At 39.4% G+C, this 20,276-nt stretch overlaps 2 protein-coding genes across 2 annotated transcripts in view; both read left to right on the top strand.

Annotated features, from left to right (window-relative positions):
- TBK1 (TANK binding kinase 1) overlaps positions 1–8,980 on the top strand; it is a 39,869-nt gene extending 30,889 nt beyond the window's left edge. The window contains exons 14-21 of the mRNA XM_075209484.1: positions 2,537–2,658; positions 2,742–2,818; positions 4,028–4,067; positions 4,485–4,586; positions 4,669–4,765; positions 4,887–4,993; positions 5,570–5,641; positions 8,539–8,980. Of these exons, the coding sequence (XP_075065585.1) occupies positions 2,537–2,658; positions 2,742–2,818; positions 4,028–4,067; positions 4,485–4,586; positions 4,669–4,765; positions 4,887–4,993; positions 5,570–5,641; positions 8,539–8,590 (669 nt within the window). The 3' untranslated portion in view covers positions 8,591–8,980. The remainder of the gene's footprint in view (positions 1–2,536; positions 2,659–2,741; positions 2,819–4,027; positions 4,068–4,484; positions 4,587–4,668; positions 4,766–4,886; positions 4,994–5,569; positions 5,642–8,538) is intronic.
- Positions 8,981–13,252: 4,272 nt separating this feature from the next.
- RASSF3 (Ras association domain family member 3) overlaps positions 13,253–20,276 on the top strand; it is a 191,466-nt gene continuing 184,442 nt past the window's right edge. The window contains exon 1 of the mRNA XM_075209462.1: positions 13,253–13,583. Coding sequence (XP_075065563.1) covers positions 13,301–13,583 — 283 coding nt within the window. The 5' untranslated portion in view covers positions 13,253–13,300. The remainder of the gene's footprint in view (positions 13,584–20,276) is intronic.

The raw sequence follows: 20,276 nt of genomic DNA, 5'->3' as shown, positions 1-20,276 counted from the left end.
AATGTGATTAATGTGCTAATGCATCCTTCAAAAGCGTATTTTCACTTTTTTTTTCTTTTTTAAGCTATTATCTTATCTTACCTTATGTTACATTATGTTTAGCTTTTATTTTAGCTTTTTTAAAGATATAAACCTATTATTACACATTAAGAAGAATTGGTGTACATTTCCTCTGTGATCTCACTCAATAATTCTGTGATGGCAGTGCCATTGTGGCAAAATCAAACAGTTGCCTCATAGTTAAATGTATAGTTCTTTGCTAACAGTCATATCAAAAAGCAGCAATTTTGCATAGTAAAATTGGGCTATTTTTACATTATGGCAAAATTGCAATGAGATAGATTTCATTCATACATGGTGCAACTGTACATCTTTGTCAACGTTAAGAAATTATGGAAACAGGTAGAAAATATGTTTGGGATTTAACTGTCTGTAATAACAGCATTACTTGGTATTCTGGCTAAAAAAGAATATGGAAACCTAAACATTTCTCTTATATTTGTGCTGCAGCTTGATAAAAGAGATACTAATAAATGTATGTGTTATTCATTTTTAAGTATAAACATTTTTCCTCCTTCAGGCACAGAGAGCCTGCAAATGGTGTCTCTGCTGTCCCTGTGGACCACCTGCTCATCTGGTGTCAATCACTAGACCTGAAGGTCACCAGCTAGCAGCCCCTTCCTCTTTCCTTCCCAGTTCCATATATCCCCTGTGCCTCTCTTATCCTCTAGTGGGATGCAGAGGGAACTGTGGTGCTTTTAGTCTGGCCTGTCACTGATGGGGACCAGCTCTGACCGTGCCTGCCGATTCATGCAAATACTCCTGACAACACTGCCCCTCTTAGACCAGTGGGATAATGCCTACATAACTTTCAATACATTTAGGAAGACTCTTAAGCAGAGTGAATGGCGGTGACAATCATATTCTTCTGGAGTTCTGAAACTGTTTTGTTTGTTTTATCTGTCAATCTCCAGGAGAAATAAAAAAATGGAGACCTTCTGGAGGGTCATCCAGACAGATTAGCTGGAAGTTCATGGCATCCATAGATAACCATGTGCCTTGGGTATTGGAAATGGTGATGGACACTTCTGCATCATTCCAGGGAGACTGCGGAAGTTTGTCACAATTAGACTATAAAGCTCCCAAAATCATGTCTGACTCCTCTCTGACTCCTGCTACAACTTTGCTATTTGTTCACTGCATCCATGAATTTTCCTGCCAAGAAAAAAATTATGAGGTTTCAGGCCAGGGTGGTGTCTCTGCTGTAGACCCCCCCCCCCCCCCCCCCCCAAATATAGTGCTTCAGGTGATTAAGCTAATCTGCCCCATAGAAGTGACCATGGAGAATGCGCAATTCCTTCTGTGCTACCTGCAGCAGAGCAGTTGTGGGATTACAGGTCTCTGGGACTTTCTTTAAAGGTGGGAAACTTGAAGCCAAAATGCTACAGGAAGGGATTGTCATACAGTTATCCAGATCATGTTGCAAACCAGAACAACTACTTTACATAGGGCAGAGGTGCTCAAACTCAGTCCTCAAGAGCTACCGATAGTTCATGTTTTCAGGTTTTCTTAATTCATACACAGGTGAGTAAATCTGTTCTGGGTCAGTAATTATCCCACTTGTTTCTGTTAACATAAATCTTGAAAACATGACTTGTTGGTAGGTCTTGAGGACTGGGTTTGAGCACCTCTGACATAAGGTACAATTATATCCGCTTGTACCTTGCCTTCTGGCTTTCTTGTAAGGTGACTTTAAGAATGAACTTGCTCTCACCTCTCTGGTGGTGCAGGTGTTGGCACTATCAATCATTTTCCAGATGTTCCTTATGTCTAGTCCTGAAGTGAAGACTTTTCTTCAAGGGGGTAGCTTACGTGGTTATCATTATCTTCAACTCCCACCTTCATCGCATTCTCTGAGGATATAGTTCTGTGGGCAGATCTTTGTTTCTTCCCAAATTTGATTTTGGATTTTCATATCGATCAGAAAATCGCTCTACCCTCCTTTTTGTACAAAACCTCGTAGCAGGTAATCCATGTTCACTTCTTGGACATGGTGTGGGCTTTACAGATATTACTTATCAGTCCTTTCTGATGTTCTGGTGTTGTACAGATGCAGGGCAAGGCATGTCCCCACAGACCAGCCCACTTTGGGATGTCTTGGTTGGGAGTCTGGGCCTTTTCACTGATGGTCAAAAGTTATAAATTATTTTTTCTGAAGCAATGGGGGACACAGACTACTGTGTCCTGACATCTCTATGTGCTGTTCAGTTTGGAGTTTTTTTTTATCTGTTCACCTTGGCTCTAGTTGTTTCTATTTACTCGTTTATATAGTTCAATTTGATTCTATTTTTTTGGTGCCTTTCCCATTTTTTTGTTGTTGTTGTTATGTGAAACTGAGCACCTTAGTAACAAAGAAATGGAATAAAATACAATATTTTTGTGCCTTCACCTATAAAAAAAAAAAAAAAGCTTTTATATATAATGACGTGCCTTTTTTTATTTGTAAATATTGAGTGTATTTTCACATTTATTGCAGCTTTCTAGCTCCCATCAAAATCTAGAAACTTCACTGCGGGACATTAAGAATGAATTGTCTCCTGTAGGTCTCCTCACTGACTCCTGGATCAATGTTGAAGGCACACGCCCAAGTGATAGAAAGTAAATAAGTTAATAAAGAATAGTACAGCTTTTCTTGAAAATAAAACATTCAATTAATAATAGTCATGTCTTTGTCCCTGTAGTGTGGAGAAACTGCAAGTCTTACTCAGCTTGCTAACAGAAATCAGCTGTCAGTTCAAGAAGGATAAAGCACAACGCCGTGAGTCAGCCACTTTTCGTTCTGATTAGCCTTTTATACAACAAAATGTTAGAAAACCAAATGACGCCATTTAAACATGCTTAGTGCTTACTTAAACAAATAGAATATCTAAGAAAATGTCCTTGATTGTCAAATAATTAAGGGAACTGTTTTATTCAGATCATGGAGAGTACTGTACAATTGGTGCGTTTTAGCATATTCCAATAATGATTTATCTGTCGTTTTCTATGTAGCCCTGTCTGCATTACACAGTTCTGTGACTGATCTGTTACACTCTAGATTGCCAGTATGAATGCTGTGTGAGGAATTGTTAATGTACACTCTCAGTTGTACATGCTAGTACCTGAGCACAGAGGTGATAACCAAAAAAAGCACAGAATAATTTAAAAAAATACATTTATTTTTGCCCATATTTAAAGCAAAGCTGCACCCTTGTCCAGTGTAAGCACACTATCAGAGCACTACTAATGTAGAGTTTTGTAGGATTATACATTTAAAATAGTTGTTAAATTAAAGTAGATGAGTTATAGGGAATCAACAGTTTCAGTTTGATTGGAGTCTTTAAAGGAGTCTTTAAAGGATAAATGAAATATTTTTAATGCATTCACTATAATACATAGATGGAAGGTAACTTATTTCCTATATATATGAGGCTTGTAGAAATTAACTTTAAACTACTACTGCAGTAACTTACAATCTTGAGACATTGACATGTGTGCTTGTCTTCTGTCATACAGACTGTTAAACTTACATTCTAGCCATATCCTTGGAATAAGGCAATTGTCTTTCACTGCTGTTCATGTGAGCCAGTGGAAGAACAATGATATCACTACCAACATAGAAAGGGATTTTGTACTATAAGGGTAGTTACTGTGGAATTCACTGCTGAGTGAGGTAGTAACAGCAGAATCACTGAGTGGATTTAAAAATGGATTGGATATAAGTAAGAGTATCAATAGTTATATGAGCATATTTTTTATTTGGGGTGGTTGAGCTATGAAATTAGTTTCATTGTTGTGCCTGGAGTAAGGAAGGAATGTGTTACCCTTGTGAGGTTAAATTGGTAGATGTTTCTGGGGGATTTGTTTTCCTTCTTCTGAATCAACACAGAACCTGATTGTCTTGTGTCTTTTTTCTATGTAACTATAACATCCCTTTAAATAAATTAAATATTTCGATTATTAAATTAATGTGTTTATCCATTTCCAGGGCTTTTATACAATGAAGAACAAATACACAAATTTGACAAGTAAGTGCTAAGAACTTAAACATGTATTGTTAGACTAAACTTAATTGTAAAGAACACATATTTGTTATTATGGAAATATTACAACATGCCATTGCAGAGAGAATCCAATTGACCGTGAGGTGTTGCCGGATATGCACATTGCTCGCCAATGCCGTACAGAACTCTGCACTCATTTTCCCTCGCATCTTTATATAAAAACTCAGATGCGATATGTGTTCAAGTAAAAAAAGGAAACCCTATTTAATTCTACCTGCATCTATCATTTTCAGTATAGGGTTATTCCATGTCAGTTCAACCAGGGTTGTCCACCACCCATCTCAGATTTCTACAATTTTTTTTTAAAATTCTTGCTTTTGTCAATACTGGTTTCTGTTCATACTATAATATTGTAATACTATTCTGTGTGATTGTGTGCAGGCAAAAACTGTGCATCCATGCAACAAAATCCTTCACACTGTTTAAGGATGAATGTGTGGGCAAGTATGAAGTGTTCCGCAGCAAAGCCCAGGACTGGATGAGGCAAGTGTAGCTTATCTCTTTTTAGCTGTCTCACTGGAGGTTATTGATTGTTCTCCCAATTTACTTTACCCTTTGTCTCTAGAAAGATGATTCTCTTAAGGAAACAGTTGTTCACACTCAAAAGTCAGTGTTTTGACATTGCAGAAGAAGTGTCCAAATGCCAGCATTACATTAATGAGGTACATCCACATTCAATCATTTTATTTAAAACTGCTATGTATAGACTTATATAAAGCAGCATTAAATATTCTCATCTTTATTATCAGTATTTTTGTCTTCATACTGATTATGTAATTGCAGTATCAAGAAACCATTGCTCAGAAAATGTTTGCTAATTCTGGGGGAATAAAACCGACAGTGAACACAATCTACACAAGTCCCAATACCTTAGTGGAAATGACGCTTGGGTAAGTGTCTGATATCCGTTAGTTTGTACAATGTAATGTTCCATTGTGTAGTGATGTAAAAACCGGGTAAGATAGTGCAGACTCCCATGGGATGGGTTGTCTCTGCATTGCTGGGGTTGTCCAATGCATTTAATGTATCATAGTTTAGAATATTTCACAGTTATGTGGTACTGTCCATTAAAGGCTAATTTAACTATTTTATTGAAAATATAATAAATTAAGACCCCACTTCAATTGCTTTTCAGTACCTTAATTATGAAACCCCCTTCTGTGCACATTTGTAGCCCATGTTTATGTCAGATTCCCACAACAGATTCGGTTGCAATCCGAGTCCTTCGTCAGGTTTGCCTCCTGCCCTCGTCATCGCATTAACTATAGAAATAGAAATATCATTGGCCTGAAGCAATGATGAGGTCCGTAAGCAGGGCCAAATTAGGACTGAGGTCTACTGGCATATTGGCATATAATGTTGTCTCCTCACCTCTAATAGGGATGGAAGCTGAGTTTATATCATTTGTAGCCTTCCCATGGGAAAACATTTTTTAGGCTTTATGATTTACTTACGTTGTTTTACAGAATGCGGAAACTGAAAGAAGAGATGGAAGGCGTTGTCAAAGAGTTGGCTGAAAATAATCATATCTTGGAAAGGTAGACACATTTTCACATTGGAAAATGATTTTATATTTATGCAGTCAAATGCATACATCGCGACAGATAGGCAATCGCATAGAAGGATCAGGGCATCATATTGTGGATCAGTGACAAGGATTTTGGGAATGTTGTGGGATATATACACAGGTATTAGCACACATTCTCCTAGCTGTAATCAGGGCCGGATTAACCATAGGGCTAACTGGGCTACAGCCCAGGGGCCTATGGCATCCAGGGGGCCCTTGAAAGTGCTCAGCAGCAGTATTGATCGGTCGGGGGCGCCCCCGGCCCGATCAGTGCTGCTGAGCACTTTCCCTGCAGTACTTCCCCGGTGCGCTGTATTCTCCTTACTGAGGAGATCTCACTCTCACAAGATCTCCTCAGTAAAGAGTGTACAGTGCGCCGGGGAAGGAGGAGAAGGAGGTAAGTGCCGGGGGGGGGGGGGGGGGGGGGGGGGGCGGCTCGGATCACCGGGGGGGAGGGGCGGCTCGGATCACGGGGGGGGGGAGCCCTCACGGGGGAATGGAGGCCCCCTTAGCCCAGGGGCCTCCATTCCCTTAATCCGGCCCTGGCTGTAATTCATGGGTATGCTGGGCTAGTGTACCCAAACAGTTTAGGAATGGCAGGGCTTTCTGGGACCTGTAGTTTATCAGAAAAAAAAACAGTTTTAGCATTTTTTTAAATTACCCTACACATACCCAACCAGCAGTGTGGGAAGTGCTTTCAGCACAGGGATGTTTTTTCCTACAGTGGGGGTCCAACATTTGTGTCCCAATTACCCTAGGTAATTCAGCCCCATGCTGAACGGACTAGAACTGGTTGACTTTATGGTGGGGGGACCCAACCTTGCGGGTTTCCCTGTTATAATGTCACCAGTCCAGTCTTTTAAGAAATAAAAAATAGCATGATCTTCTCCCCAAAAGTGTTACCAGCACTAGGCTATGAGCGCCAAACTGTTTTGTTTTGTTAAACTCTTTATTTACAGAGGAAACATAATGAATAGTACGATCAACGTGAATAAACAATTCAGTATTAATACACAGGGGGCCTGATTCATTAAGGAAAGTAAAGCAAAACAATTTAGTAACTTTGCACCTTGGCAAAACCATGCTGCATTGGAGGGGGAACTAAATTTTAAATGTGGGGACAGATTTATACTTGGGGCAGGGTATGTCCTAGATCAACTTTACATTTCAGTGTAAATATAAAATCAAGTATTTGTGTGCTACATGAAAAAACAGCTAGTATTTAACTTATGTGCAAAATAATAAACTAATATGCACCCTTTGCATTGTAACATGGTTTTGTCCCAGAGTAAAGTTACTAATTTTTTTGCCCTACTTTCCTTAATGAATCGGGTCCAGGGTTTCCTCACATATTTATGGTTTTTAAAAGAAGAGGGGGTAGGCATGGAGGGAAAGAAATGTCAAAGATAGCAGGAGAGGGGTCGAAGGCGGGTGGGGGCCAGACAAACGTAGCACAGATACTAGTACTAGAGGAAATGAGTCCAAACTGTTTTTTTTAATTTAATATTTGTTACATAATGCCCAGTCATCATCAGGTTGGTGTATCATATGCTGTAAGTGTATCTTCCTACAACAGTATTTTATGTAAAATGTTGCATGTATCTAAAGATTCGTGCAGCTCTGCATACCCCCGGAATTGTGGGGGGTTTTGTACATAGTTTACATCTGCATTTATGACATAAAATGCATCCAACGGTACATGTGGCTCTAGGTGTTAATGCTCAGTGCTGTGTAATGCCAGGTGTGAGTGTTTGGAAATGTGAGTGCTAAAGACCATGTGATGTTACTTGTGTTTGGCTTTATGTGAATGCTTAGTGTAGGGTTCTGCACTGTGGGATGGTATGTGTTAATGCTCAGCACTGTGCCACACTAGGGGGTAAATGTATTATACTCCGATTTTTTTCAAGTCGCCGGAAGCCTTTACAAGCCAGCGCCGCTTTAAATTTTAGCTGTAAACTCGCCGATTTCCGGTGACTTGAAAAAATCGGAGTATAATACATTTATCCCTAGGTGTGAGTTTTTGGCAACACAATTTGTGAGCATCTCGATATGAATGATGCTGTTTGTGTGAGAGAGAGCATGTAACGTCACTTAGAAGTGTTTGGCACTATATGAATCCAGGCCCCAGTGCTAAGTATGAAGTCTTAGTAATTTGTGATTCCAGGTGTGAGTTCCTGCCTGTTCTGAGTTGTATTTTGCTACATGCTGCTGTTTGGTACTATGTGACACTTTATGTTAGACACTGTCTAATGATAGGTATGACTATTTTACTTCAGATATAGTTTCGTGAAATGATCATATCTATTGGCAAGATATTACAACATTTTCATTTTAACACAATGTGATTGCGTCTGTTTAGACAGGTTCTGGAAACTTTTAAAGGGGAATTTCAATGTTTTTAGCCCTCTTTTTCAATGGTTTCATTCCCCACTATATAGCAAATAAGTGGAGATTACTGTGGCCTTCCCATGATCTGATCAAGAAGTAGCTATGGGCCGGTTGCACTGTGTCCTGGCAGCATTGGATGGGGAGTCAATCTATTCCTCCCCCTTAGAGCACAATATAAGTGTTTAGAGAATATTAGAAATGGTGCACAGTAATTTCCCCTTTAAAGTTAACGTTATTAACACCACATTACATCATAATTGCCATTAGTGATGAAAATGAAGAAATGACTAGTAAAACATTCACCAGTGTGTTGTTCAAGCAAGAAAATGTATTTATTGTTTAGAACATTCTGCACCCGAGTTTATTCTGCTTAGCTTGAATATTTGCTGTATCATAATATGTTAATATGTTTATTATTATAATACTTTGTAATACTGTAATAACACAGTAAATTACTTTTTATCTGATTCTCTGGCATAGATTTGGGGCTCTGACCATGGACGGTGGCTTCCGGAACGTGGACTGCATTTAGTGACCAAAGTGTGGGCCTGCATCTTGCCACATGAGGCATTTACATTGGACATTAACCCCTTGCCTGCTTCCTTATCTGTAACTTCAGTGCCAGAGATCTATGTGTATATATGTGTACTATATTGTGAATATATTGAAATAGTTGAGTTTATTCTTTTGATTTATGTTACCAATGCTGTAAAACAGATTATATAGTTTACTGTAATCAAAGCACTGGAACTTTCAGTTAATTTATGTACAGAGGATGTATAAATGAAACATCTAAAGTAAATGACTTAGTACAATTATATTTTACTTATAAGCATTCTCTGTCTTCACGTATTCATCCAATATGTATTTTTAGAAGAAAATTAAGTGTGGAAAATAAAAAAGAATGATTGATCCTCCCATACTTGGAATGGACCCTGCGCATTTATTTGAGCAAACCAAAAAATAGGTTCACTTGAAAAATGAGGGCTTTTAAAGCTATCTAAAACCACCCAAAGGAAGCATATATTCATTAGGCAATTTATGATTTGGTACCAGTATCCAATGTTGGTTAGCCTCCAAAAGTTCCAATACTCAATACATACCTAACCAAGCTCTGTACAAAATGTTGTAGTGGCCACAGTAAATTTGATGCATGGGGAAACATGATTATATTTATTTGATGCTATATATTTGAAACTACTGAATAGTACACAAAATAGATTTTAAAAATTACAAGATCACAAAGGAACTACAATAAAGACTATTACATTTTAAAGTGCATTAATATTTTCTGAAATGACACGTGCCACAGATCTGTAGTATAGATTACAGTCCTACTAATGGCAATTAGCATCAATGCTTGGAGAGTTCAGAATTTGGTGGCATCCATCTCTAGGCAGGTTCAGCAGATTGAATGGGCACTTGGACACTTTGAACAGAGAGCTTTGAGTGATGTCACACATCCAGTCAAGGGCATATTATGTACCCCCTTCATAAAATGTGTATTCTGAGGCCATTTATGTTAGAAATGGTCTGAAATTGCTTGACTTGCAGGGTGGAGCAATAAATTCAAATAATATAGGTATACTTCCTCTTTAAACTCCTTATTTAGAGAAACTTTACTCAATTCCTGCATCAGCTCATGTTAACCTTGGATAAATCATTTTAATTACCTGACATTGGTTTCAGAAAGGACACATTTGCAACGTAAGGGCTTCTGTGAAGCGATGCGTGAATTCTAAGGTTATATAAGAACATGAATTTATGTTAAAACTAATAAAGACCCAGTAAGTGTCATGGAACTTGAAATGCACATTTTACCATCTAGTGCATTAGAAATAAAAGTTGTATTTGTTTAAAAGAATAATATACCAATATGTAAATAAAATTAAATGCTGCATAACAATGTTTAAGCAAAGAAAAGTAACACAAATATCAATGTTAGCACAAGTTACTGATACAGCAATAAAATATTTATACTTTGCATTGAAGCCAAAAAGAATAAATGCAATTGAATTATGGTTTCAAAAAAAATAATTCAAATGCACTATGTAATTGCAGTTACATAGTGTCATACACCTGTCTCATAGAAGGTTTGATGACTTCAGTATACAAAATGACATAGGCACAATTGACTTGCCAAAGGCAGTGTGCATAAACAAGATTTAAGTGCTAAAGATTAACTAGCTAGGTGCCAACTCCCGTGCTCCCCTCCACAACCCATGGTAAGCAGTGTCTCCCAGACTGGATGAAAGAGAAACAAGATTTAGCCTGTGCACCCACGATATTTAGATAAGCTGCCAAGGTTGGATATTGGGCAAAGCTGAATGTGATATCTACTCATGCACAGCTTTTGCATGATGTACAATAGTGTAATAGGAGACATGTGAACAGAGCTTGCTCAGTTAGCTTTGGGAGCCTTCTCTGGACCTCATTTACAAAGTGCAGTGGATGCAGTGAACACGGTTTTACACCAGTGATCTTATATGGTCCAACCAGTGCACTTAAAGGTGCAGTTCTACTCTCTGCTCTCGGGAGATGTCTCAACAAACTAGAAGTGCGTTTATTTTTGCATGGACTAGACCAGTGTTTCCCAACCCTAGTCCTCAGGGACCACTAACAGTGCAGGTTTTCCAGGTGACCAGTGATATAATTATACCACCTGTGGATCTTTCAAAATGTGTCAGTCAGTAATGATTACACCTGTGCTCCAGCAAAGACCTATGGAAAACATGCACTGTTAGGGGTACTTGAGGGATAGGGTTGGGAAACAATGGACTAGACAAATCTGAAGAGATGTATTATATAAATGTGTAAATGTCATACCAATTATAAACCACCACTTTGGAACCAAGCCTTTAATTAAATTATTTTTGGTTGGTGTAGCCTCATTTATGTATTAAGTTAATCGTGAGAGTGAGGGCACAAGTAGCACATTTTTGTGGTTGAAGCTTTTTTTTGTTTGTTTACATTGGGCAAAGTGAGCTTAGAAATGGGCTTTCCTGCTTCAGTGCATTTGAATGGTGGACAATGCATCCTATTAGGATGCACTTCGATGTGCCATATCAGAGCTGATGCAAAGTATGTTTTGGTTTTTTTAGTGTAGTAAAAATGTATCTTTGCTTTTCAGATAAGCAAGGAGCACTCCTAAAAATGTGCCCTCGCCACACTTTTATCTGACTTCAATAATCTTGATCCATAAAATGAAATCTAGTTGCTGCATTGCTCCACAACTGTGCCTACTCAGTACTTGGCAAGGAAAGCCTTCACTTCACCTAACCCTCTTATATAGATAGTGAAAATGTCTACTGCTGTGCCAATGCAGCCACCTTCTTCTGCAACCCCATGTACTTATTGGAAATGTAGATGTGTGCCAAAGGGAATTTTGCTCTGTTTCTCGGATGTTTTGCACTTCTTATATTATCTCCATTGCTAGTGCTTGTTAGCATAGCCATACACATGATTGTGCATACTATTACCACAGTGATAAAACTATGTGTGCTACATAAAATACTTTCTCCAATGGCAGAGATGCATCTTCAAGCTTCACCATGGTAGTCATATTGTCTAGTATCTGCCACTATTAGGGGCATATTCAATTCCCTGCATTGTAAAGAACAACATGGGTCATATTCAATTACCGTTACTACGGTAATGTTAACAAGGATTTTTGCTCGCAGCTCACAGACCTTCAAGGAAAAATTAACGTTGAAATTTCCGTAATAATGCGCATCTATTACCATAGTAACGGTAATAGTGTGCGGCCCGCGTTCTAAAGAACAATGCATGGAATTGAATTCCCCTCTTAGAGTACAGTGCAGAATGTGGATTGTCTCCGGACATTGCTGGAAGTCTACTCTGAGGGGCATAGTCATTTAAGCACGAAGTGCCTCTGGAACGGATCTAAAGGCACTCCGCGTTACTGCAACATAGCTGTTTTCCCAATAGGGTTGCGAAGGGAAATCCGCAATGTTGCGGTACCGTATTAACAAAAAAATGCGCAGCCTCAATGTTCAGGCTTAATTGAATATGCCACTGAGAGCTTTTCCCCAGCAGAAGGCGCTGTGACCAGGTATGTTTCAGCACTTTTCTAATTCAATTCCACATTTTACATAGTTTTATACTTCAAGTACATCTATTTTTTATGATCTGTTTATGTGCTCAAGTTTTTCACCATTCTTACAATGTACTTTTCTATCACCTCTAATATTATGATTGCAGTACTCTGTTTTGGGGCGTAGGGCTCTGTCATGGATGGTAGGTTATAATGAATTGGGTACTATAACATATTGTAATGTACATAGATGACTATAATATGCTTTTAAATACATATATAAAATGCAAATTAAAGCATACATTATAATCTTTTTAAAAGTTTGTATGCTAGTATTTTTTCTTTTATGTATATTGTCTATTATAATTAAAGTGTTTAAAAGGTGTGGGTGATCTCAGGTTTTGTAACTTAAAAGGGAGAGTGACAAAAACACGTTTGTTTTATATTAAAGTGTGACAGTTTGAAGTTACTATTATTTTTTTAAGATGGGTTTAACTGTAGTCTCGGCACCTTATAGTATTCATTCTTTGTAACCTGCTCTTTAATGTGTTATTAGTGAATCAGATCATAGGAATGTTCACAGCAACTGGAGATAAGTGAGAAGATGTTGTGTGAAGCCCGGGCTGATTGGGCAGGGGGGGAATATGCTCCCCAGCAGGTCCTATAGTGGGCTACATTGGGTTGGGTCACTGTCATACCTGCATTTTGTCCCCTTAAAACATTCCTAATAGACTTCAAAGCCTGATCTGGAGAATGGTTGACATTGTGTGTAGTGAGTTATTCCCTCCATCCTATATGATTCTCTTTGGTGTTATTTGCTGTGTACAGTTTTACTTTAGTACAGTGGGTTTCTCTGTGTAGAATATGGGAGATACAAAGGGACAGCGTGTAAGAGGTAGATAAGATTGTGTTTGTGGGAGGCAATATGGGCGGTGTACAGTATGACAGACAATGCTGATAGGAGACCAGGGCAATGTGTAGCAGAAAATATTATAGACAAGGTATAGGGGCGGCCTGTAGTGGGTTGGATTGTTTATATGTGGGAGTATTTAGGGGCGGTGTTTATGGGAGGTATGAGGTCTTCTCACACTGTCCTGGTTACATCTATTTCTGCCATCCACCTTCTTGCCCCTGTGCTGTCACTTTTATAGGTAGCTCCTGCAGCTGTCATTGTGTCCTCTGACATTCATGTCTGCCCTTGCCCGGGCCCCTGCTGCCCGTGCATTGCTCTCCCCGATAGATGACAAGAGGGACCCTCCTCTTCATAGTCCTGGCCGAGGGATGGCAATGCCAGGGGTCATCCCCGGAGTTAGGCGCAGAGTCCGGGTTCACAGACCACCCCCCGATGTCCGCTTTATCTTCCAGCCTCAGAAGCCGGGGGTCGGCCACAAGTTTCAGGCCGAGGCCGCTCTGACTACCTGGTGCGACCTGTGCTGTGGATTCATCTTTTCCGGGACCCGGCGCTGTGCAGGTAAGAGAGCTCCTAGAGCAACTTTTATATCACCTGCTTGTTACACACACTCGGCTCTGTAGACACAACTGTGCTGCACTCTTGTCACAAGGGTGCCTGCAAATTATTCAGTGATGGGCAGAAGATGAGCTTCTGTTCTATATGTGTCTCTGGCACCGGCGTCGATATGTTGCCTTACGCAGATGTAACTAAATTTATTTATACTGTTCTAGCCTTGAAAGTAATCCTGTGTGTGCTGAGCAGCAATGTAAAGTAGTTAATCTTGTATGCATTGACATACATTTATTTACTGCTAATCCTATTTACACCGATGTGTATGCTATAGGGAAGACAAAATAGTACATTCTATATTAACGTAAATGTTCGTATTTGTCTAAAGTTACATAGACATTTGCATTCAAATTCTGCAATTAAGATGCGTTTCTAACGCAAGATGAGCGTATATAAACGTAAAAACTAAAATCATTATAACATATGAGACAGTACATACTTGCATTTTTACTGTATTTAACTTACATTACCCTGCAGTGCATTTTTTTAGAATGCTTCTTGTTCTATTTCAGTACATCTGATATGTTTAATCACATTTGGAATCTTACATTCATCTTAATGGGAGCACATTGAAACACAGGGCCTGATTCATCAAGGCACACCAAACGAACGTATTTTGCGTTGTTTTTTTTTTTAAACGTACATAAATACATAAATTGGCCATAGGCTAGTCCATATTCCATAAGAAACAGATGCAAAGCAGGGGCGCACCCACGATTGTCAAATAAAAACAAAAAACAAAACACGCGAGAGAGCTGTTGCGCATGCGCTCCGTTTCGGCAGCGAGCACTGTACTATACAGCAGCCACGGTGCTGTCAAAGAAGCGTCAACGCCGGTGCTGTATACAATACAGCACCGCCGCGGACGCTTCTTTGACAGTGCCGCGGCTGCTGTATAGTACAGTGCCGCTATGGATGTCACTTAGTTAGCGGAGGGGGGGGGGGGTTTCTGGAGACCAAGAACCCCCACTGCAAAGTTACGCTTGTTGTTGAATAAATGTCTAGGTCCGCTCTGCGTTAACAGACAGTACTCTGCAGGACACATCCAATGTAGAATATAAAGTACCAAAAGAAAGCGCAGAAAAAAAATGCACCTACTAATATAGACAATGATGCTAAACATAAAAATGTTTTTTTTTCTATTTTTTACCTGTAAAATACATTTATGAGGATGTTATTAATGTCTACTGTACATAAAAGGCATTTTTACAGTTGCTTCGGATTGCAAAACAAACACATGTTCTAGCATGCATATACAACCATCATCACTAGTAATTAGCACTTACATACAACCTGTAGCTGGTGCAAGTGATGTAACAGAAAAACACGTACCTTAGTGATGAATAAGATGACCACAATTAGTTTTGTCACAGATTCGTGTTTAAAAATGCAGCTTTAAAACATTTATAAAATGCATATAAACATATAAAACACATATAAAGCCAATGCAGTGTATATGCTTTTTTACTTGCATTTTACTATATTGTACAATAAAAATGCATGGTAAACTCCAGTGTATATGTAGTCTAAAGGATGCAGTATAGTATATTGACTTGATGACCGCAATAGAGATATGATTATAGTTACACATATGCTACCTAATTTGTAAGTTCTTTACATCACAAATCTTAGCATGATTTTAAATAACTGTACTGACGTTCTACACGACATACAAGACTAAGTGTAATGCCCAGGATATTAATTTGTGTTGTAACATATTTTTTTTTCTATTGCTGCTTATTTCAGCAATAAAAAAATACTTTTTGCTTCTATTTAACAATGTTTTATCACTGTGGCATTCGAATGATATTGGAAGCTCCTGCTATGCTCTACTGAGCTTGCTCATTTGGTTTGATCTTAGATTTCTGGTACTATTACAAAATAAGCTCTTATGTATAAAAAGGTAATGGTAGATAAAATATACATTATTGCCGGTAATAATCCCTTTCATATATAGGATGATGCAAAAACACAAAATATCAGGTAATATCCCCTTATTAAGGATGTGTACCTATGAATATCTTGTATCCCTAGGGTGTTATCTAAGCATAGTGAGAGGTACTGGAGGTCACACAATTGTCACTACAGCTCTACATGAGCTACTGCTTCTAACTAGTATACGTTGCTTAATGGGGCAACTTAGTAAATCTATATAGTAGGAGAAGTTGATAGATGAGTACTGTGCCCTGACTCTTGTTTTTTTTTTTCACTTTGCTATTTCCCCACTTCGGAACAGGCGTTTGGAGGACTCATATTAATCCTCATTCTGTGCCGTAACCCAGATAATATGCTATTATCCAGGATAATGTTCCAATTCTCACATGTATGATGATATCAGTAAGAGGAACATCAAATAATTTCTTGAAGAAACAAAACAATAAATAGCAGTGTTAACAGTCAGCAACTGTTAAAACTGCTATTTATTGTTTTGTTTCTTCTTGTTTTTTTCAAGAAATTATTTGATGTTCCTCTTACTGATATCATCATACATGTGAGAATTGGAACACTGGCCTTGATGATAGCATATTGTGTTGATAAACATGATATGGGAAACTTCAGGCCTCATTTGTGTAGCAGCTGAGTTGTAGTGCAAAATCCTGCACTACAACTTGGTGACATAGTGCACCTTGAATTACGTTGCTGCGCCCAGATTTCCACCGCATTGGTTTGCCGAGCAAGATGGCAGAATTTGTGGAGTGCAGAATCTTAGGAGGAGGAGTTGAGACTGTGACTTAGGCGCAAACTTGCGCCTATTTTTGTTGAGTCGGGCAATAACCAGTTTTCATTTTGTGAAGCGATATTAAAATAAGATTAAGGGGTGAGGACGGTTGATATTTAGTTCTTTGCTTTGAAGAAGGGTGTATAACCATTATCTCTCTGCAAAAACACTTCTATTTCTGAGATGCATGTCTCCCAACATTTCAGTACCAGGCATAAGGATCGGGGGGGGGGGGGGGGCGTGGCCATGTCATAATGTGGGTGTGGCCACTCCCCCCCAGAGGACTGTCTAGTGCTACTGTCTAGTCTGCCCCTTAGATATCTATCTTCCCCTCCAAACACTGCAGCACATAGTGCGCTGCACCCCCTTCACCTCTGCTCTTCTGTGCTATGCAGAGCAGCTGTGGATGTAAGATACCAATGTTTCCATTCGTGGGACAAACATGTCCTCGGCTGGGACAGCGGGACAAAGCTCTAAGATCAGGAAAGCTGGGAGGTATGGAGATGGCAGACATCATTAGGATGCAGTTTGCAACTTCCAACTGCTCTTTGGGAGAGAAGCACGTCTAGTTGCATGTTGCTCAATGTAAATAGAAGAGCTTCAACACTCAAAGAAGTTAGAATTCTTTAAGACAGTCCTGATATCTTCTCACTTTCATGATTCATTTAAGCCATAAATGAGGCTAAACCAGAGCAGTATTTTAGGAGAAGAATGGAAAAGTTTCACTGAATGACAGGGGGTGGGTGGGGGAGGTCCTGTAGTAGTAGGAGGGTGGACTAGGATGTGATGTTTACTTTTGCACCGTCAGGGGCAAACGCAGGATTTGTAGAGGGGGGTTTCCACACCACGCCGCCAGTGGGTGTGACCAGCATGCATGGGGCATGGCTATAATTTTAGACAGTGCTTGGCTGCTCTCCAACTCTCCCTATCCCCATAATATACATGGGAAATGCTGCATGCACTACTGTTAGGTGCACAAAGCTCTCTCTTTTCGAGCAGAGCTGTGTGAAGCAGGGGCAGGGTCCAGCCACCTCAATTATACAGTGCCCCAATCTTGGAGGGGGGTTTCCAGACACTAGGAAACCCCCTCGATTTGCCTATGACCGTGCCCCACTTTTTTGTCCCTGAAAACCTAGGAGCTCCTCTACTTTGGGGACAAATCTACTGGGAAGTAGTTGGGCGGACGATATTTATAAATTATGGTTCTTTATGATTTACATCTTTCCCCCAGGCGCTAAGATGAACATAGTATTTGACAATCCACTAAAATCATTTATTATTGGTATGAACCTGAGCCCATTGTCTCACACTGACTCACAATGTCATTTTTTTTTTCTGCACGTATTTTTATTAATGGCCTTGATACTTTTTCTAAATACCTTTAGCTATTTTGAGTACATAGAAACCACTCCTCCTCTATTAAATGTACCTAGAAATAAGAAGCGTTAGCATGTTCTTTGTGGAATTTAGTGTGCTTTTTATTGAAGGTAAAGCTATGATTACAGACACATAAATAATAGTCTGTGTGATCATGCTGAGAAACGCCCTGAGACAGGTAATCCCTTTTTTAGTCTACTCGCTGGTAGAGGCCAGTTTAATCGGCAATGACAATTTCTATGTCTGCCAGATTACTAATTGATGTTGCAAATCCAGCAATGTATGGAATACATTGAGGATGACTTGAAGTATAACAATGCCATCCAAAGTTTTTGTGTAAATTTTCAATACATTATTTACTTGCTAAATGGACTAGATTTAAATTTGCTTTGTACAATTAATTCTAAGGAGCAGATGCAGTCACAATCAGGTCTTGGAGGGCTGTTAGTTCAGCAGTCTTCTAATAAAGGACCACAAAATCTCTACAAGATGAAGTAGAATGATGATAATAATGCAGGCAGCAGCCTGGGGACAGGGTTGGGAGAATGAGAGAAATGTGCTGCAATGTAGGGCTAAGGATATCTAAGTGCTACGGTTGAGGAGTATGGGGGAAGAAATATGTGTGTATTAGAGGTGAGAGGGGGACAATGTGTTACAGGTGATAAGAAATGTGCTACAGAGGTGCGGGGGGTAAATGTATGGGGAGGGACATTTTTTTTTTATTATTATCTTTGACTTATAAGGCGCCACAAAGGGTCCACAGCGCCGTACATTACATATACAGAAAATAGAACCAAGACATAACATGATACACAAATATATACAAACACAGGTGACAGGGTAAAGCAAATCAGATTATTTCTGGGACAGATAGTGAAAGGGATGGTAGAAATCAGCGAGAAGAAGGCCAAAGAGTAAGAAAACAGGGAAAACCGGGCTAACGAAGCAGGCAAAGAGGTACAGAGGGTGAAGGAACAGTAGAAGGAGCACACAAGGAAAGAGGGCCCTGCTCATGAGACCTTACAACCTAAAGGGAAGGGAGAGACACAAATAGGGTGGTACTAACTGGGGGAGAGAGCCAGGACAGGGAAGTTAGGAGGAGGACTGATAGACTTGAATAAAGAAATGAGCCTTAAGGGCACGCTTGAAGCCTTTGAGAGTAGATGCTAACCTGATGGAACGTGGAAGATCGTTCCACAGCAGAGGAGCAGCCCGGGCAAAGTCCTGCAGACGAGAGTGAGAGGAGGTGATCAGTGAAGTAGTGAGGCAGCGGTCACAGGCAGAGCACACACCTATGCAAGGTGGCCACACTGAATATGTTGCATGGCCATGTCCCCACAGAGACTGTCGCCATGTTGAGAGGTTCATTTTTATTGTCTAGTAAGTGTTACATATTTTATATTTTAAGCAAGTTAATATTTTATTGCATGAGTACAATCTAGCAAAGTGGCCCTCAGACCAAAAATGGTTGTGTGCCCCTGCATTAGATTGAACGGATTGGTAACTTAGAGCTTATGGGGTAGAGTTCTTGTACCACCTGCAAACAATTATTTGAATTTGTGTTAATATATTTCTAAGGGTTCCTAATGCAGATGATGATCTGCTGTTGCATCAACTGACATATTGTACTTGAGAGATAACTAGGCCATTGTGTCTTGTTGCTTACACAAACTTCCCTGCACTGAATAAATAGCTTATTTAACCTTTACTGAATAGTTTAGGCTTTTGAAAGTTCTGCTTTTTGTGCCGAGACCTGAATGCAAATGTAATTCAGCTTTAAAGTCTATATTGATTCATTCATGCACTAAGGCAGAATCATTGGGTGGGGATGATTTGTGGCAGGTGACTCGATTCCAGTTCCTTTCTATTCTTCTGACACCCCTCTGTTTTGATAACAAACATTGGTTATCTTGATAACAGCATAGTATGATGACTGCAGCATAAAGATAAGTAGACCTGGAAGACGCAGAACCCGCTGAACTGGATTATTCTGAACCTCTTCTGGTGAAGATTGCGGAAATATATCTTTTCATGCTCAGTATCACTCTGTAAGATAGAAGGAGAAGGATTTTAGTTGTTTTTTCGAGAAGTGTCCGTTCCGCCAGAAGTTCTCAAGTTTGTCAATGGAAGAATATTTCACTAAAACATACCGAATGCCCATTGTTAGGTATTCTGGACAAAAGTTAAAGTAAAACATCTATGCACAAGTAAATCTAATCAAAATACTATTTATAGTGCAGTTATTGTTTCTGGCATTTCAAGTATGTGAGTATATGTTTGCTTAAAACCGGTTTAGTGACTTGGGCAGATGTGCTTTCCCTTCATCAGATGATGCACATTTTTCTTTACTGTCAATATACAGTTCCTTTAACATGTATTCACTGAACTATCATTAAGTATTCATCCCTTGGTCAGCACTTCCTTGAACCAGCTCTGGCAGCTTTCAGCTAGTAGTCTTTTGGATAAGTTTCTGTTACACCAATATGGATCAATATTTTCCCATCTCTCCCTTGAAAAATTTCTGAAGCTGGGTCAGGTTCGTTGGG

The sequence above is a fragment of the Mixophyes fleayi genome, chromosome 4, assembly GCF_038048845.1.
Source record: "Mixophyes fleayi isolate aMixFle1 chromosome 4, aMixFle1.hap1, whole genome shotgun sequence".
NCBI classification, from domain to species: Eukaryota; Metazoa; Chordata; class Amphibia; order Anura; family Limnodynastidae; genus Mixophyes; species Mixophyes fleayi.
The sequence above is the reverse complement of the archived record's forward strand: the minus strand, read 5'-3'. Positions and strand labels throughout refer to the sequence as shown.